Below are 16567 nucleotides of genomic sequence, written 5' to 3' on the forward strand. Positions count from 1 at the left end.
TGCAGCTAGATAGATACACATCTGCCACACACAGACATACAGCCAACCAGATACACATGTAGCCCACACATACAGACACGCACACATGTATGCACACACAGAGGTACACACAGGCACTCTGTACATCAGCAGGCAAAATTAGTCAAACACCTCAGTGGTCTGGAACTACTTCAGAGCAAATCTGGCATCACATGCTGAGAAAGCTCACTGCACTGTGTAGTGACCAGGGTCCCCAAGCACACGCACCCTCCTTAGCAAGGACAAACACGCATCCACCACTGCCTCTCCTCAACATATGTCTACGTCCAGAAGTGTTCCCACACTCACCATGGCAGCTGCAGTCGCTGCTGCTTGGGCAGCTGCAGCTTGGTTAACCTGGTACTGGGCAGCCTTGATCTTGGCTTGCAGGTGTGCAGGAGGGTGAAAATATTTGCACTTTTCCCGGGAGCATCTCCCTTTGATGTAATCCATGCAGACGGTGACTGTGTTGTCGTTGGTGTCGATCATGGCGCTGTCGGCGGGGTGAGCGAACCGGCAGTCGTTCTCTCCCCTGTTGCAGTTCCCGCGCTGGTACTCTCGACATACCTGTGACACAGAAAAGAAAGTCACTTAGTTTTGGTGATGGGTGTTGCAGGCATGGCTTGGAGAAGAGACAAGCTTTCTGAAAGCCTGCGAGAGCACCACGAGGATGGGGGCCTGGCCCAGGTGGTGCACTGCAGTGGGGTGGAGGGCTCAGGGACCTGGCAGCAGAGACTGGGTTCTCCAGAGCCAATTCTGATGTCAAGGAGCATGAAACCCCACCGTGATCAAAGCCAAGCACACAGGAGGTATCATTCTGGCTCCACTTAGCCACCCATGGGGGCTGTTTCTGTCTCCTGAAATGTACCACAGCGGCTCTCAGGCACCACCCAAGCACCCCAAGGTGCTCGGCCATGCCCGGCTGTGACCTGGCTGTGCTGAGTCACCACACTCGATGTGCTCATTACAGTGAGTGGGCAGTGTGTGATCGCCCCCACAGAGCCCTACTGGGCGGGCACTCTGTGTCCATGTGCCCCCATGATCCAGGTGCCTGCCAGGGAACAGCAACCCGCAGCCCACAGTGGTGGCACAGCCCCTGTGCTGCCCAGCCATCCCCCCGAGCAACCACGGGAGGTGGGGAACAGCAGCGGCCACAGCCGGAGCGGCCCCTGCTCCCGCTGTCACACGCCAGCAGCCAGACAGAGCTGGAGGGGTCAGACGCTGCAGCTGCCTGGGTGACAGCCCCTGCGGTGTCCCGTGGGCTCCAGCCGTCCCCGAGCCTGCACAGAAGCCCAGGTCCCGGCCACTCCAGCACTGCAGACACGGGCTCTGTCACCAGTGTGACACACACCGGCCCCCTCTCCACACATGCAAGCCCTGTGTCTGACAGACTGATGTGGGCTCCTGTCACGGTCAGCTCTCCCCAGATTGCCAACAAAACACACTTAGCATTCCAGTTTTCCAAAGGCCATAGGAAATGAAGGGACAAAGCAACCGGGTCAGCATAAAAATAAAACCCTTTAGTAGATGGAATGTCCTGTTCAAGGTGGGTGCCTGTGAGCTTGGATCATCAGTATTTCCTCAAGGACCTTGGCTCCAATCCCTTCAATAACCCAAATTTGGTGGTGGTCTGGTTTCCCTTCGCACCAGTCCTCTGGCTGCTGTTTAACCCTCGTGCCACTTCCAGTGCCACCTGCCCATCCTCTACAGTTATGAACTGACCCAGCTGCAGGACCAGGACCAGGTCAGGTGTGAAAACATTTGTCCAGGGTCATTCCTGCATGATCCTGTTAATAGGCTTGTTCCATGTGGTGACTGACTCTGGGTGTGTATTTGCAGCAGAGCCACATGAGCTGGGCCCAGCCCCTGCTCATCCTGTGCCTCTCGTGCTCAGGGCTTGCAGAACGGATTCTGCAGCATGCCGGAAACAGCTCAGGCAAATTCCTCAGCTGGAAAATAACCACCGGCCTGCCAGGTAATCCTGCAGCCAGATCCCTTCCCTGGCCCAGTCCCCTGCAGTGACACATGCCAGCCAGCACAACACAGGGAGGGCTAGGGAAGAAGGTTCTCTTTCATTATCTAGGAACACTTCCTGGGTCATGAACCAGTGTCCTCTACCCAAACAAAGGCCTCCCACATGGACAGAAATGTATAGTTTCCTTTGATTATTTGCAGTTCTAGCTGTAAACTGAACCCTTTTCTTCCAAAGATGAAGAAAAGGATGAACCAAAGGCAGCTGACTGTCTTTGCTCCTTGTCTTGTATTGGTGGTCCACTAAACCAAGGTCTCAAGACCACTCCATGTGTAAGCAAGAACTACTCCATTAATAACATAGAAATGATATGTACAAACCCATATAAGTGCAAGTATACATAAAAGCATCTATATATAGAGAGAGAGAGTACATCCACAGAAGAACTAATTTTGTCCCAGTTAAAAACCAAAGAAGAATGACCAGAACACTGCAATAGGCAGATAGAGATAACCTTTGGCATGTCCAGGTAAGTTTTCTGAGCTGTCACACAGTAGCTGCGCTAAGGTGAAGAAGGTTTCCACCAGTGCTCCTGAACAGATCTTGGGACAAGGGCTCAGAGCAGCCAGACACAACCCTGGACTGCTGGTCCTTCTAATTGGTGTGACCAGCAGTCTTTTCAACCACTGTGAGGGTAACAACCAAGAACACTTCCAACTCTTCTTTATTTAAAAGCAAGCTTTGAAATGGGGTTACTTTTTGCCATGGTCATGCTGCAATATATCACTCATCTCCTTCAGTAAAGAGAGGCACAAAAGCATGATGTGCTGTCTAGTCTTACAGATCTGGAGAGCTTTTTTCAGTTATTTATTAATAGCCCTGTAATGAGCACCGTATTTTTCAACTCAGTTTGTTAGGAAACATAAACAGAAGAGGCATGGGTACATTTCCAGCCTGCTGTAAAATGCTGCATGAGGGCTGCAGTGTCACTGACTCACTGTATTCCCTTGCTTGGGCTTTGGGCTGAGTTTGCTGTGATGGCCCCGCTGCGACTCAAGGTGCAACCTGGGTGGGGACACAGCCACTTCCCAGCCTTGGCCGAGTCCCTCTCCCTCACCCCAGCACTGTGCAGAGTTTGGCTGGAGGGCCAGCCCTACCCTTCCCTTCCCAGAGCACATCCCACCTCCTGGCTCTTCCTTGGCATCTGAGACAACCAATGGAAATGGATGTGCTGTTATCCAGGACACTCAGAGCATTCGAACACACAGCCTCACTGGTCACAGTCCTGATCACTCAGAGCTGACCAGCTCCAAGAACTTCTAAGTTGCTTCTTTCTGGCAAAAAATGGCATATAAGAACCAAGCAGGAAACAGCAGCTTGGCTGTGGTCACTGCTGACTTTGGAACACTTCTAATAGAAAATGATGGCATTCCAACAGAAACAGCTGTTTTTGATAAAGTGTTAAGCAATTCCTTTCTCTCTCACTTCCCTGTCCTTCTTGCTTCTTTTCCAGTTCACTGAAGAACCACACTTTGTTCAAGATATTTCCTGCAGGGGAGGAGTGTGAGGAAAGCTGTGGAAAAGCCTCAAGCCATGACATTTTCATCCTGAGATGCAGATTCCTTACAGGAGTGGCTGAAAGCACTGGACAACCAACACCCGCATGCTGTCGGTATGAAATCCAGATGAAAGCAATCCCACTGCTAGCAGCAGTCACCGACCTTAATTTACCAAGACTCACATTAATTCAGGAGACACAGCACTGCCCAACAGATCTGTGGTGTCTGCCTGTTTGCCTGAAAACCCCAGGTGTGCCTACTGAGAGCTTTCAGCTTGGGAACAGCCTGGGTCTGTATCCCAGAACGTGTGCTGACTCAATTCCTGCCAGTGTACATAACTCTTGAAAATAAATATTTAAAATTCTAAGCAGAACCAATCATACTCCAAGATTAGATGCTAACATCATTGTGGTTATTTTTCTCCAGGACAGATCATTCCAAGGGAGAGTGAGCGGAGCCTTATAAAGCTCTGATCATGCCATAACAAATGGCAATCCCACAGCAGCAGCTCCCTGGAAGAGCAGGTAGACATTGCTGGCTCCTCTGGGAAGTAATAGCCAGATCATGCAGAATCTCCAGAATTCGTTCTGCATTTCTGTAACCTATAAAGTACATTCAAATGTTTTGCTGTTCATAAAAATGACGTGCTTGTTTAGTGTTTGGATATTAAATTTGGATACTCCAGATCAAATGACCACTGCACTGGAAAGCATTTGCAAATTATCTTCTCACCTACATGTTTCACTGTTTAAACTGCATTTGCAAAAGGGAAAACAGTATTGTGACCCTGAGAGTGCTACTCTAGCATCTCCCCCTCATTCAGAGGAGTTTGGCTCAGCAGTGCATCACTTCTCTGAAGAGCAATATCAAGAGAATGCAGCGTCCAGAGGGCCAAATCCTGTACGCTGAAGTCCCAGACATCATTAGCTCCCTGTGCAGTGGTCACAGCCTGCAGCCAGCACTGGGGTTGCCCTGGAGGTGCACACAAAGGGGTGCTCCTGCTTCCCTGGGTGCTTGGGGACAATGGGTACATCCTGCTTATGACCAGAATGTTTTTGAGCCCTCATGTCCCAGCCTGACCAGCCCATGGGCACTGCAGGGCTGGAAGCACAAATCACAGCAGCTGATCTTGGCAGCACAACCCAAAGGGTTCCCATCATTGGCATTCTCCTCTCCATACTCATTTCCAAATCCACTGTGATTTATTTATGAATCTACCTAATTGCATTTTGGTTTTAATCCACCTCTGGCAGGTGTATGAAACAGAGTCCTCAAGGGAAAAACATCCCTGGGTGATTCCAACCAGCCACCTGTGTGCCAGCTCAGACCTCGGCACAGCTGCCTCCCCTGTAACCTGAGCGTGCTTTGGGGAACGCTTCCCCCAGGGAAAACATCTCTAAAAAGGGAAATGATGTGATCCCACAGGAGGGTGACCTGTGGTGATGTGGGCTCTGAGAATAGTGACCGTAGCAGTGGGAAACACTGGCTGCCAGATGACCCTCCACACTGCTCCCAGCTCACCCCTTCTGAGCAGCAGCTCCTCAGCCAGGGATGCAGCTAAGGAAAAGGAATTAATTTCCCTTGTAAGGAGAGTTAATCCTGTTAGTGCAGATGCACAGGCAGAAAGAACAGTTACAAATACAGTGGGCTGCATAAAACAAAGATCCTTCTTGCTCCTCCCAGCGTGCTCCCTGAGCTCAGTGACCAGACCCGCTGCCAGAAGGGAGAGCACCAGCAGCCGCGCAGGGGGCAGCGGCCTTGTGCCCTCACGCCCTGCCATGTCCAGCACACACCAGGGTGACAGCAGGGCAGCCTGGCTGCCCAGCCTCCCCCATTGCTGCCTTCTAACCACCAGACCCAAGCAGGGCTGCCAAGCACCTGCACTCCGGCTGTGCCCATGGGCTGCGATCTGTGCTTGTGGCTGTACCCACGGGCTCTGCTCTCAGGCTGTGATCCATGCTCTCAGGCTGTGCCCACAGGCTCTGCTCACAGGCTCTGCTCTCAGGCTGTGATCCATGCTCTCAGGCTGTGCTCCCAGGCTGTGCCCGCAGGCTCTGCTCTCAGGCTGTGATCCATGCTCTCAGGCTGTGCTCCCAGGCTGTGCCCGCAGGCTCTGCTCACAGGTTCTGCTTTCAGGCTGTGCCCGCAGGCTCTGCTCTCAGGCTGTGATCCATGCTCACAGGCTGTGCTCTCAGGCTGTGCTCTCAGGCTGTGCCCACGGGCTCTGCTCTCTCTCAGGCTGTGCCCATGGGCTGTGCTCATGGGCTGTGCCCCGAGCTCGTGGCAGTGGCGCACGTCCCTGGCTCCCCGCCCATGCAGCACCGATAAGGTGCCGAAAACACTGTCAGGCCTTTCAGATAAGAAAGATTTGGAGCAAGGGAGAGCAGCAGCTCAAGAGCACCAACACTTGTCAGGGTTGTAGCGAGGGTGATAAGCCAGGTGCGGGAGGCCGGCAGGGGAGCGTGGGCACCGTCTGTCAGAGCCAGAGAGGCCGAGTCATCCTGCACTCCAGCAGCTGAAGCGCTGCACCTCTCCCAAGCGCTCAGTGCCTGTGCCCCCACCATGTTAACACCTTCTGGGCACACACTAACAGCTTCGTGGCACTCTTGCTGCCACCATGATCATTCCTAAATATTCCCATTTCTTTCTGCAAGGGAGGGTCAGAAGCAGAATGCCAGGCTGAACTTACTGTACAGTCACTCCTCGTTCTTACCCGTCATCAAGATACGACATTACCAGCCCAAGTGAAACCTGCATTATTTGCTTTCACAAGAAAAGTATTTCATACCTAGAAGACAAAATAAATGATAGCACTTGTGAGAGTAAGTTACATCACCCAGCTCCTACCTCCAGCCTGTCTGTCCTCATCAGCTTCTGGGCAGCAGCGGCGGCAGCGGCAGGAACTGGGACCCCGGGGTTTCCTGTCACCAGCATCGGGGCCGTGGGCAGGATCTCAGCGGGGACCAGGCCTGGAGAGACGGGCCCCAGGTAGGGGTTGAAGGCGGCTGACGCGTTGGTGGCTAAGCTCGGTGCAACAGAAAACATTGGCTGCAATCGGAGACAGGGAACAGACACTTAACATTTGTGCTTGCTGTGCTGTCACCATAACAACTCTGTGGCCATCCCCTTGAGCTGAACAAGGTGAGTTTCTGCTGCTAACTGGGAAGGAGCATTTGTTGTGTTTGTGGGACATGGGGAACACCTGTGCAGTTGCTGCACGTGAGCAAGAGCACGGGACAAGCAACCCCACCAGCCTCGGCTGGTTCTCCTCCTCCAGCTCCCTTGCACGCTCACAGCATGTGGCAGCTCCTGTAGCAAACTCCCGGTGGATCTGCACTCCAGCAATGCCATAATGAATGGCAGACACTCTGTGGGGTCACACAGAATCCAGGCCTACCACGGGGACATGGCCACAGCAGGTACAATGCTGGCTCTTAGGGAAAAGGCATCTGAGAGCCCTGACAAAGCATCAACCACACTTGACTTCAGGCACAGGCAAAGCTTTTCTGACCCTGGTGCAGCTACAGCTGACTCAGGAACTTGGAGTTTCACATAGCCACAATCCTTCAATTCAACAGGCTGGCCATGCAGATACTCAGACACTCACTGCATCAGGGAGATGCTTTAGTTAGGGTAAAACATTAAACCAGTGGAAGAAAGAGCGCATGCAAATATGATTTTTTGTTTGTTTGCATGTTTTCAAAAAAGAGTCAAGTGCCCTTGTGGTGTGAAGGTAACTGGGTGTAGAGCTGAAATAATGCTGTGAAAACCCAACACAGAGCTGCTACACTGCAGCAAGGATTAAACAACTCTCCTGCCCCCAAATGCAGTGTAACTGCCAAATAAAATTCAGCCAGGAGTGTTTGTCTTTCACTATCTAAATAAAGCAGTTACTCTAGGCATTTAGGTTTTTTTCCCCAACTAATTTTTAGAGGGAAAAACAACTACAGAATTAACACAACTCTTTCTCTGTTTCATATCAATTTAAGGCAGACAGCACAGAACAGCACATGTTTTTGTATTCCTGAGGAAATGACTGAATTGTTTGGAAGCAAGATACATTGGAAATAATGAACAAAACCATGCAGGGATTACTGGAGAAAACAGACTTGAGACCTATGTAAAGGGGTATAATTTCTGTAATGCTTATGATTCTTCATCCATGTGAGTGAAAAACAATCTGGCAAATATTACAGGAAATTAAATATTACTCTTAAATACACTATTAATTAACTTCACTTTCCATTACTGTGTTATCAGCTATGTAATAATGAAGTTTAAAATAACCAGTCTGTTAGTGTGTAACATAAGATATTGATGTTTGATTTCAGCCCAGTACACTCAAACAGACACCTGTGTGTCTGTGTACACCAAATTAAAGACTACTCCATATAGTTTCTATTGAGCTTATTTTACACCAATACAAATACCCTGCAGCCTTTTGACCACTGCAGAATAACAGCATGTTATCAGAGCCACCTGGTGTTGCTCTGAAGCTCACAGGCACATCGCAATGTGCTGCACAGGCCTAAGTGGGGACACCCCCCTGTCCTCCAGCCACTGCTGGGCCGGGGCACAGAGCCACCCCAGCTCCCTGCTGGGCTCATACTGACTGATGCACAGCCACGGTCAAGCTGAGCCTAACTCCCCCTAAACCAAAGCTCAATTCCAGCAAGCAACTCTCTGGGAAAGTTCCCTTGAGTGAGGGAAAACATCCCTTCACTCAAGGGAATCTTCTCAAAGCCAGGAGTTTCCTAGAGCGCATGATACTGCAAAGGAAACAAAAATCTCACAGAGATCACTCGCTTTCCAAACTTTGAGAAATAAGTTGCAGAAGATAAATTAAATTAACCCAAGACTACTGAAATTAAATAAAAATATTACTTCAGGCAAGGCAGAATTAAGCAACACAAAGACATACAGAGGAGCATTTCACTGCAGCTGATTCCTCTCCCCATTCCCGACCTTTGTGGGATTTCCCTGGTGTGGAAGCCTGTGCTGCCTGCCCTCAGCTCCCTGAGGGAACCCTGGGGTGCACATACCACGGGCTGCAGCGGGGCTCCGGGCATCATGGCATTGGCGAGCTGCATCTGCTGGGCCAGCATGGCCATGTTCTTCTGCTGAATCAGGTTATTGCGGCCATTGATCTCCAGCTGCGTTTTTAAGTGGGGTGGTGGGTGAAGATATTTGCAGTTTTCCCTTGAACATCGACCCTGAAGAAGAGAATTGGCACAGTAGGATTAGAAGCTGCATCTTTGCTCCTTATGCCATGGGCTAAAGCAGACACAGGCAGGCTGCAGGCTGAGGGAGAAGGGCTGTCACATGCTGCCCAGAGCCGCCGGACAGTTCCTCTATCTGCTGCTGGCTTGGCTTTGCTGGGCCATTTGTTAACCCAGCACAACTCTGAAACAGTTTCTTTTTAAAGCTTCTGAAGATGAGTGACCATGAGTTGTTCTGGAAGTACAGCATGTTCCTCCTCTTGGGGACATGCTCCTGCTCCATGAAGGGAACCAGCACCTCTCTGTGCTTCACTACACCTGGAATCCAGCATCTTTGAGGGAAGCCTCCTCCACAGGATGCATTTTCGTTGTGATTGTGCAAACCTAACAGGAAAACCAGAACTGACTCGTTTGTAAATTTTTCACTGAATTCAAATGTGGCAAACAAATTTCATGCACCAGTTTAACGTGGATCAAAGGATGCTCAGCGGTGCGACAACCATCGACAACCAGAAACAATAAACAACAGCTCTGTGCACGATGCACACCCAGACCCTGGTGGACCTCCCTGGGGCCAGCAAAGCACAGGGGTGACTGCTGAGAACTAGCCCCAAAGCCCCCAGCTGCTTGAAAAACCTCTAAAGCCAAAGGCCAGCGGGAGCAAAGGCACCGCTCACACAGGGGCTCAGCCCCGGAGTGTGGGCAGAGGGATCAGGGGAGAGAGACCCCTCTGCTGGGGAACACAGACCCCTCTGCTGGGGAACACAGACCCCTCCTGGGGAACACAGACCCCTCTGCTGGGGAACACAGACCCATCCTGGGGAACACAGACCCCTCTGCTGGGGAACACAGACCCATCCTGGGGAACACAGACCCCTCCTGGGGAACACAGACCCATCCTGGGGAACACAGACCCCTCCTGGGGAACACAGACCCATCCTGGGGAACACAGACCCCTCTGCTGGGGAACACAGACCCCTCTGCTGGGGAACACAGACCCATCCTGGGGAACACAGATCCCTCCTGGGGAACACAGACCCCTCCTGGGGAACACAGACCCCTCTGCCGGGGAACACAGACCCCTCTGCTGGGGAACTTCTTTAAAGTTGTAACACCAAGCCCGTACTTTCACTAAAGGGATAGCAAAACCAAAAACTAAAGAACCCAACTAAAAAGGACAATTAAATTCTTTTCTGAAAAAAACCAGAGATTCCTAAAATTACATTTTTTTTCTTTACTCATTCATCTTTGAAATAAATCCAAACAAGAACAATGACAAGGCAAAAGACAAACTTAGTTTGAGTAAGAAACGGTTTTTATCAGGAAACAAATTGATTCAATACAGCTTGACCTTACACTGCAATTTTGCTCAGAAAGTTAAGATTATCCTTGTTAAACAATCTGCCAGAGATCTAATTTGTAGGATAATTTTTGTCTCCCCTAAAGGGTAGGACAAACAGTTTGCTGCTGCTCCCCTCCCAGTCTGTCTCTCCTGCTGACACTCCAACCATCTTAAAACTCATTTTCATAGTTATTCAGCTGACATCTGATCCTGCAGAGGAAGACAGACTTGGTCAAAGAAAAATACCTAAAGTTTTGTGGGTATCTTCAGGCAACACACCATGGTTAAGGAAAGCATTTACGGAGATTGTGGAGACCACGACTGCAATGCATGGAGAAGAAAGCTCATCTACAGAGCCAAGAGCACAATAACTGCAGATAAGACAGGGAAAAAACATGTGCTGCCTGAGGAAGTCTTGTTACAGGGGAAAGAAGCTTCCTAGAGCAAACAAGGACTTGGATACTTCAGTAAAAACCAGACAGTTCATTAGCAGAAAAGGTGGCAGCAGGGATCAGTGCTTATGGAGAGTTGTAGTCGCTGTGCTTTTAACTGCAGCAGTGTTTTACAGTGTGGATGCACATCTGTACACAGCTGGATATGCTGGTGGCTCTTCCACCCGTGGGTGCACCCTGGACATCCCCAGTGCCAGAGGGCTGCCCCGTCCCTGCCATGGGGACCAAAGCTGGCACCGGATATCCCAGTCAGCAGCGGCCAGACCTGCACAGGGGCCAGCACAGCCTGGGCTGGACCGGCTGAAAGGACACGTGGGACATCTCCCACCAGTCTGGCACCCAGCAACCTTCACTCGGGGAAGGCAGCTCTCAGCCCTGGGGGTGGTTTTGGGAAAATGACCTCCAGTTCTCTCCTTTAACACCTAAACCAACTCATTTCAGCATCCCCAAGCCCCCGAAAGCATTTCACCCCTGTGTGCACTGGCAGGTAAAGGCCTGGGACAGTTATAATTAAGTCAGTTTTTCTCTCAACACTAACCCCATATTAGATGTTGTTACCCCTGAGGACATGGGGCATGCTGACACATTTACCAGATACCTGGAAAATGAGATCTTCCATGAGCACAATGTAAAAGAGCCAATTACTGCTAAATGAGTAACATGGAACTACAACATATGTGCCTGGAATCAGAGGAGCAGTTAACCAACCTGATTCTGAAATCCAGATTAAACTCAATGTCCTTATTTCAGCGCTGGGGTTTAGGCTGATCCACAACTCTCTGGATGAGATCCAAAGCCTGGCAGTACGTGTTGTACACCCCAACCACTTAATGTACTTCATACATCCAAATGCTTTAAAGCTATAAAAAATCATTCTTGTGATCTAATGCAATGTCCTCTGGCTCCCAGGAAACAAGGAGCCTCGCTGCTTCCCCACTGAGACTAGCATTTCTATCCACCTAGGAGATGGTCTTTAAGGAAAGCTATTTACTTAGAGTTAAAGACTACCAGAATATACCACAGCCCCAGGTAAATGGTGCTTATGCTTAGCTATCACCAGATACTACGAAAACACATCCTCCTCGTTTGCATGTAGCTCTGGAGCCCAGGGCACCTTTAACCTTCAATCTTTTTTAATTTACAGACCTTAGCGACTTTCCCAAAAGAAATGCAGACTTGTCTGTCTGGGAGCAGGGTTTCTTGCCTCACTTTTACTCCATGGACCTTTACAAATGGTCCACAGAGCGCCCAGGAGCTGGAAACGGCAGGCTGGAAACCACCGTCACAGATCTCACCAGAACACGGGCAGCATTCATCCCCCTGACCCTGCAGCGAGCAGCTCCTAATTACCTTGTCACTGGATCCTGCTAACTGCAGTCAGCAGAGTTCAAGGCAGATTTTCATCTCCCTGAACCTTTTCTGAACCCTCTTCCAAATCATTACAAAAGGAATATTTTAAGTGAGTAAATTCAGAGGCGGCAGTGGGTGTTGCAGTGTCCCCATGGGCTGCACCAGCACACTGGGGGATTAACACAATCCTGCTGCACTAAAACTTAGGAGAAATGCTCCCGAGGCTCCCCAGCATGCCCCTCAGCAGAGGCCCTCGAGGCCAGCAGAGTGAGGGGCAGAGGGCCAGCTGTGTCCCTCGGCGTCCCAGCCACTCTCACGTGGTGCTCTGCCCCACTCGGGGCTCAGCAGTGTCAGGCAGCGCCCGGCGGAGCTCAGCGCCAGCCCCCCGACCACTCAGACAGCACCGTGCCTGCAGCAGCTGCCACACAAACTTTTCACTCTTATTTGAAGCATGGCAGCAAGCACACACACATTTGCTTTGCTCTCCCCTTGCACCAGTAAATCTTTTAACCTCATGCAGCCTCTCCATTGGTTTTTTTTGTGTTTAATACATGGATTTGTTTCCTACTCTGTACGGCTCACTTTCACTGTCAGAAATGAAGAAATGCCACCCACTCTGGCTGGGAGCAGGATGTGCCTGACCTTGCTGTGCTCAGCCTCCTGTGACACCTCATCAGGTGCAGCACGAGGCTCAGCATGGTCTGGTGATCAGGAGTCGGACTGGGAGGATTTTTCCCCTTGCATTCAGGGGAGCAGGAACATGTACCTGTCCCCAGGCACCTTCCCACAGGGCAGAAGCATTCCCAGCTACGCACCATGGCTTTATTCCCCACAAAGCACAAGGCACTTTGTGTGAACGCTTACAGAATTATGGAAAACTCAGACAAAAGAAACTGACCAATCCTGCCTTGGAAAAATCACTCCCAAAATTCTGCATTCTGAAAATACAGGGTATTTCTAGAAGACTTGGATCCTCTGACAAGTGTGTTGGATCGTGACAGTACACCTGGGTTTTTCAGACCTGCACAGAGGTAAACAGGAGTGAGCCCATTTCGTGTGGTCACCACCAGGCTCTTCCCCACAACACCAGTTTTCGGGGAAGCACAGCACGCCCTTCTTTTAACATCCCACACTAAATGTTAGGAATACAACTGCAATTTTTGCTCTCTGATAATAATCTCCAGAAAATACCCTGATTGCGTATTTAATAATGGAAAAGCTTTCTTGGGATTCCCTTCTGAGACTGCAAGCTCCTTTACCCGCTGCAGCTATGGCTCAGGTGATGCGGATACTAACAATTTTTATTTTTTCCTTGAGGGAATATTTAAAGGAAGTATCAGCAGAAATGAGTAGCCAATTAACAAGAATTTGAGGCTGGGGTGCTGCTCCTGTTCCTGTGACCCAAGTATCTCTGTCCTGGCACTGCTGCCTTCTGCCTCTGCTGCAGTGGGGTGTGTGTGAACCCCAATTTCGCACATGCTCCAGGGCTTAGTGCAGGTATCTGCATCCAGGGCTGAAAGGCAGGGGCCTGACCTGGAGTAGCTGTTAGGCCCTCAAAACGATTTTAAGAGCTTGCAAACATCCACAGCTTTCAGTATCCACCTAATCTTTGAACTAATTCAAATTCAAACTAATTATTTACCAACACCTCCTCAGAAACACCATCTGATCTGCCACAAAACAGAAGAACAGCAAACTCATCATGCTGGTGCACTTCAGCTTAGAATTTTCTTGGAAAGCACAGCCTGGTGATGCAGTAAATTAGATCTAATTAGCAAACTGCTCTCACAGGGCTGTTTCTTCTCCGGGCATGACCTGACCTGTCAGGACCCCAGGGAGAGGGACTTGTGGGAGCTCTGTCTGCCCCACACAGGGCACTGCCAGGGCCCTGATGCCCTTGGAGACTCTGCGAGCAGACTCGCCACCCTGAGTGCTCCTGGGGTGGAGCAGGCAGGGAGGACCGAGAGCATCCCACCGTGCTGTCACCCAGTGCAACACCCAGCTCCTCGCCCGGAAGGAGCCTGGGAGCCCACCACCCCACCAGCACCCCTGAACCTCAGGCTGGGCTTACCCTGCGCTTGGCTCCTTCCCCAGGGACACACGGTGGGCAGCAGGATACCTGTCGCTGTTGTCAGCGTTGCTCTACCACCCCGAGGGGTTCTGGGCTGGGACGGGGACACCCACAGCCGCGGGGACACGCGCGGTCCCACCCCGTTGGCCAGAGCAGTGCTGAGTGCGCGTTCCTGCTCCTGTCCGCTGGTCACACACTGACAGTGCTGGGACGCAGCCCACGGTTCTGGAGAGGGGCCATGCTCTGCAGGAGGGGCTGGAGGTTTGGGGAGCATCATCAGATCGAGCTCAGCCAAAGCAGAAATACAGGAGGATTTTGTACGGACAGAGTCTAAACAAAGATCCCAGTTACTGCTGTCACAGACAAACACGGGAGTGCACATGGAGCTCAGCAATCCTGCAGTCACTGCTTGAGGTCATCCTCCTGCAGCAGCACAAACCCACGACAAGCACTCAGAGCCAGCAGGCCACTGTGTGCCCCTCACTGCCTGCCCCCCGGCCGGCGCTGATCCCACATTGCCCAGGGCAACCTGTCCGGCTGCACAGGAGCTCCTGCGCTGCCGGGTGAGGTGACCCCGGCGCCCTCTGCGCACCTGAGGGTCGCACGGCTGCCAGAAATGCAGCTGCTCTGGGAAAGCCTCTGCTCCGAGCTGCACCAGCCCGCTGGGTCTGTTTATTTACGCTATTTTTGTATCACTGCAGTAGCACAACGCGAGCTCCCCAGCACTGGCAGCGCCCCTCTCTGCGAGTTCCCACACCAACTACTGCTCAAGGGACAACGGGAAAGCTTCTTGGTTTCCATCAATGCACCAACACCGTGCCATGAAAGCATCTCCATAGAAGTCCAGGGCAAGAGAGTCGAGAGCAGGAACGTGCTGCTCACTGCATGCAGAGACATCACTGGAATAACCCCTGGCTCTCCCTGAGGTCTCTTGAGTAAACCCCTGGCTCTCCCCAAGGTCCCAGTGCCAGCCCCACCACTGCAGGCAGAGCTGCCCTTCTCGCTGGCACGGCTCAAGCAGGAGTGTGGAGCCTGGTGCTGTGCGGACACCAATGGGTGCTGATCACCTCGACCACACTGATGCAACAACCTTTCTACTCAAATTCATAGTATACATTGTTGCTCAGGATGCCCTGGAGCCAAATTAATTTCCAATTAAAAGTTGTGTAGCGACAGAGTTTAAGACGCAGGATCCCTGTGACAGCACCAGGAACTGCCTCTGCCCGCAGCCAGCGCCAAACCCCCACGTTGATGGAAATGTGTGTGGGGCACCCTCTGCACCAGGTAAAACCAGCCTTTCAGTGCCCCAGGAAAACACGGTGGCCTAAACTCTGCTTCCACCTATTCCAAACTCAAACTGAAGTGAAACAAACAGCAGCCCCATGGGGCTGGTCTGGATTTCAAGCAAACGTGTGAGCTGATGGTTAAATCTGTGATCCTGCATGCAGCACTGCTGCCATTGTTGCTACCATTGAATCCAGAAGAGAACTTCCAGGCCTCAGGATGCAAAGAATCTGGCTTATAAACATGAAAGCACGGAACAGAAGCAGCTGCAATTTCTGCTGACAGTCTTGGGCAACTACCATGGCCTGTAACCACCTGCAGCACTTGGAGGGGCTCCCTGGAGCATTTCTATGCCAGCAGAGCCCTGAGAGATGGATGAATGTCCATCCTTGGCAGTGTTCGAGGCCAGGCTGGACAAGGCTTGGAGCAACCTGGTGTAGTGGAAAGCTCCCTTCCCATGGCAGAGAGGTGGAACAAGATGAGCTTTAAGGTCCCTTCCAACCCAAACCAATGTTTGAGCCTGTGATTCTGTAATTTTAAGTAGCTATTTGTAGTCAGACCTACAACCCTCTAACATTTAACAGGCTCTCCTAAAGACAAAAGAAAAATCTCCTTGTGGCCAGCAGAGACTCCAGTGAGTGCTGCATCCCACCTACCCTGCGTGAACACGCACTACCCCATCATTATGTAGCAATTATTAATGACTGACATAATTTTCAGTCACTTCAAACACTTTTGGGTGTTCTGACGGTGCTGTGGTACCGACTGGCTGCTGCTGGAGCTGTGGCTGCTCTGCCGGCACTCCCTTGGCCTGGGTTTGCCTGGGGCTGGTCCCCCTGTGCTGAGGATGCCGAAGCTGGAGAACCAGCAGCCACAGCTCAACAGCGCAGCTGGAACACACGGAATGCTTCTGATCCAAAACAAACACACAAACACCTCCCTCTGTTAGGGAGTACAAATTCCTCCTGACCCGGCGCGTTTGAACCCGAGCAGGAGAATGGCTGCTACATACCATCAACTATTGCCTGTAAATGGTAAAACTATTTATCCTGATGCCCATGTGTTTTACAGGAAAACATTTAACTCCATGTAAGCCATGGTTTCCTTTTTAAAAACAAACTGTTTGCAGGCACTTCGTGTTGAGGCTGCCTGCCACATTCAGAGAAACTTTTTTAATATATTACAGGGCCTCTCTGACTGCCTTGAAGCACGCAGCCTGCAATCCCACGAGTCAGTGGCTGCGCTTACACCTCTGAAGCCAGTCAGAGGCAGGACTGCAATCACTGAGGCTCTACACAAA

At 51.1% G+C, this 16567-nt stretch overlaps 1 protein-coding gene across 13 annotated transcripts in view; it reads right to left on the bottom strand.

The window, feature by feature from the left end:
- The window catches only part of MBNL1 (muscleblind like splicing regulator 1), an 80675-nt gene that overhangs the window by 15142 nt on the left and 48966 nt on the right, over positions 1-16567 (bottom strand). For all 13 annotated transcript variants that reach the window (XM_032118917.1, XM_032118906.1, XM_032118916.1 and 10 more), the window contains 3 exons: positions 8592-8762; positions 6397-6597; positions 328-585 (listed from right to left, as the gene is read on the bottom strand). In XM_032118917.1, coding sequence (XP_031974808.1) covers positions 328-585; positions 6397-6597; positions 8592-8660 — 528 coding nt within the window. In that variant the 5' untranslated portion in view covers positions 8661-8762. The remainder of the gene's footprint in view (positions 1-327; positions 586-6396; positions 6598-8591; positions 8763-16567) is intronic.

Source organism: Corvus moneduloides, chromosome 10 (genome assembly GCF_009650955.1).
Source record: "Corvus moneduloides isolate bCorMon1 chromosome 10, bCorMon1.pri, whole genome shotgun sequence".
NCBI classification, from domain to species: domain Eukaryota; kingdom Metazoa; phylum Chordata; class Aves; order Passeriformes; family Corvidae; genus Corvus; species Corvus moneduloides.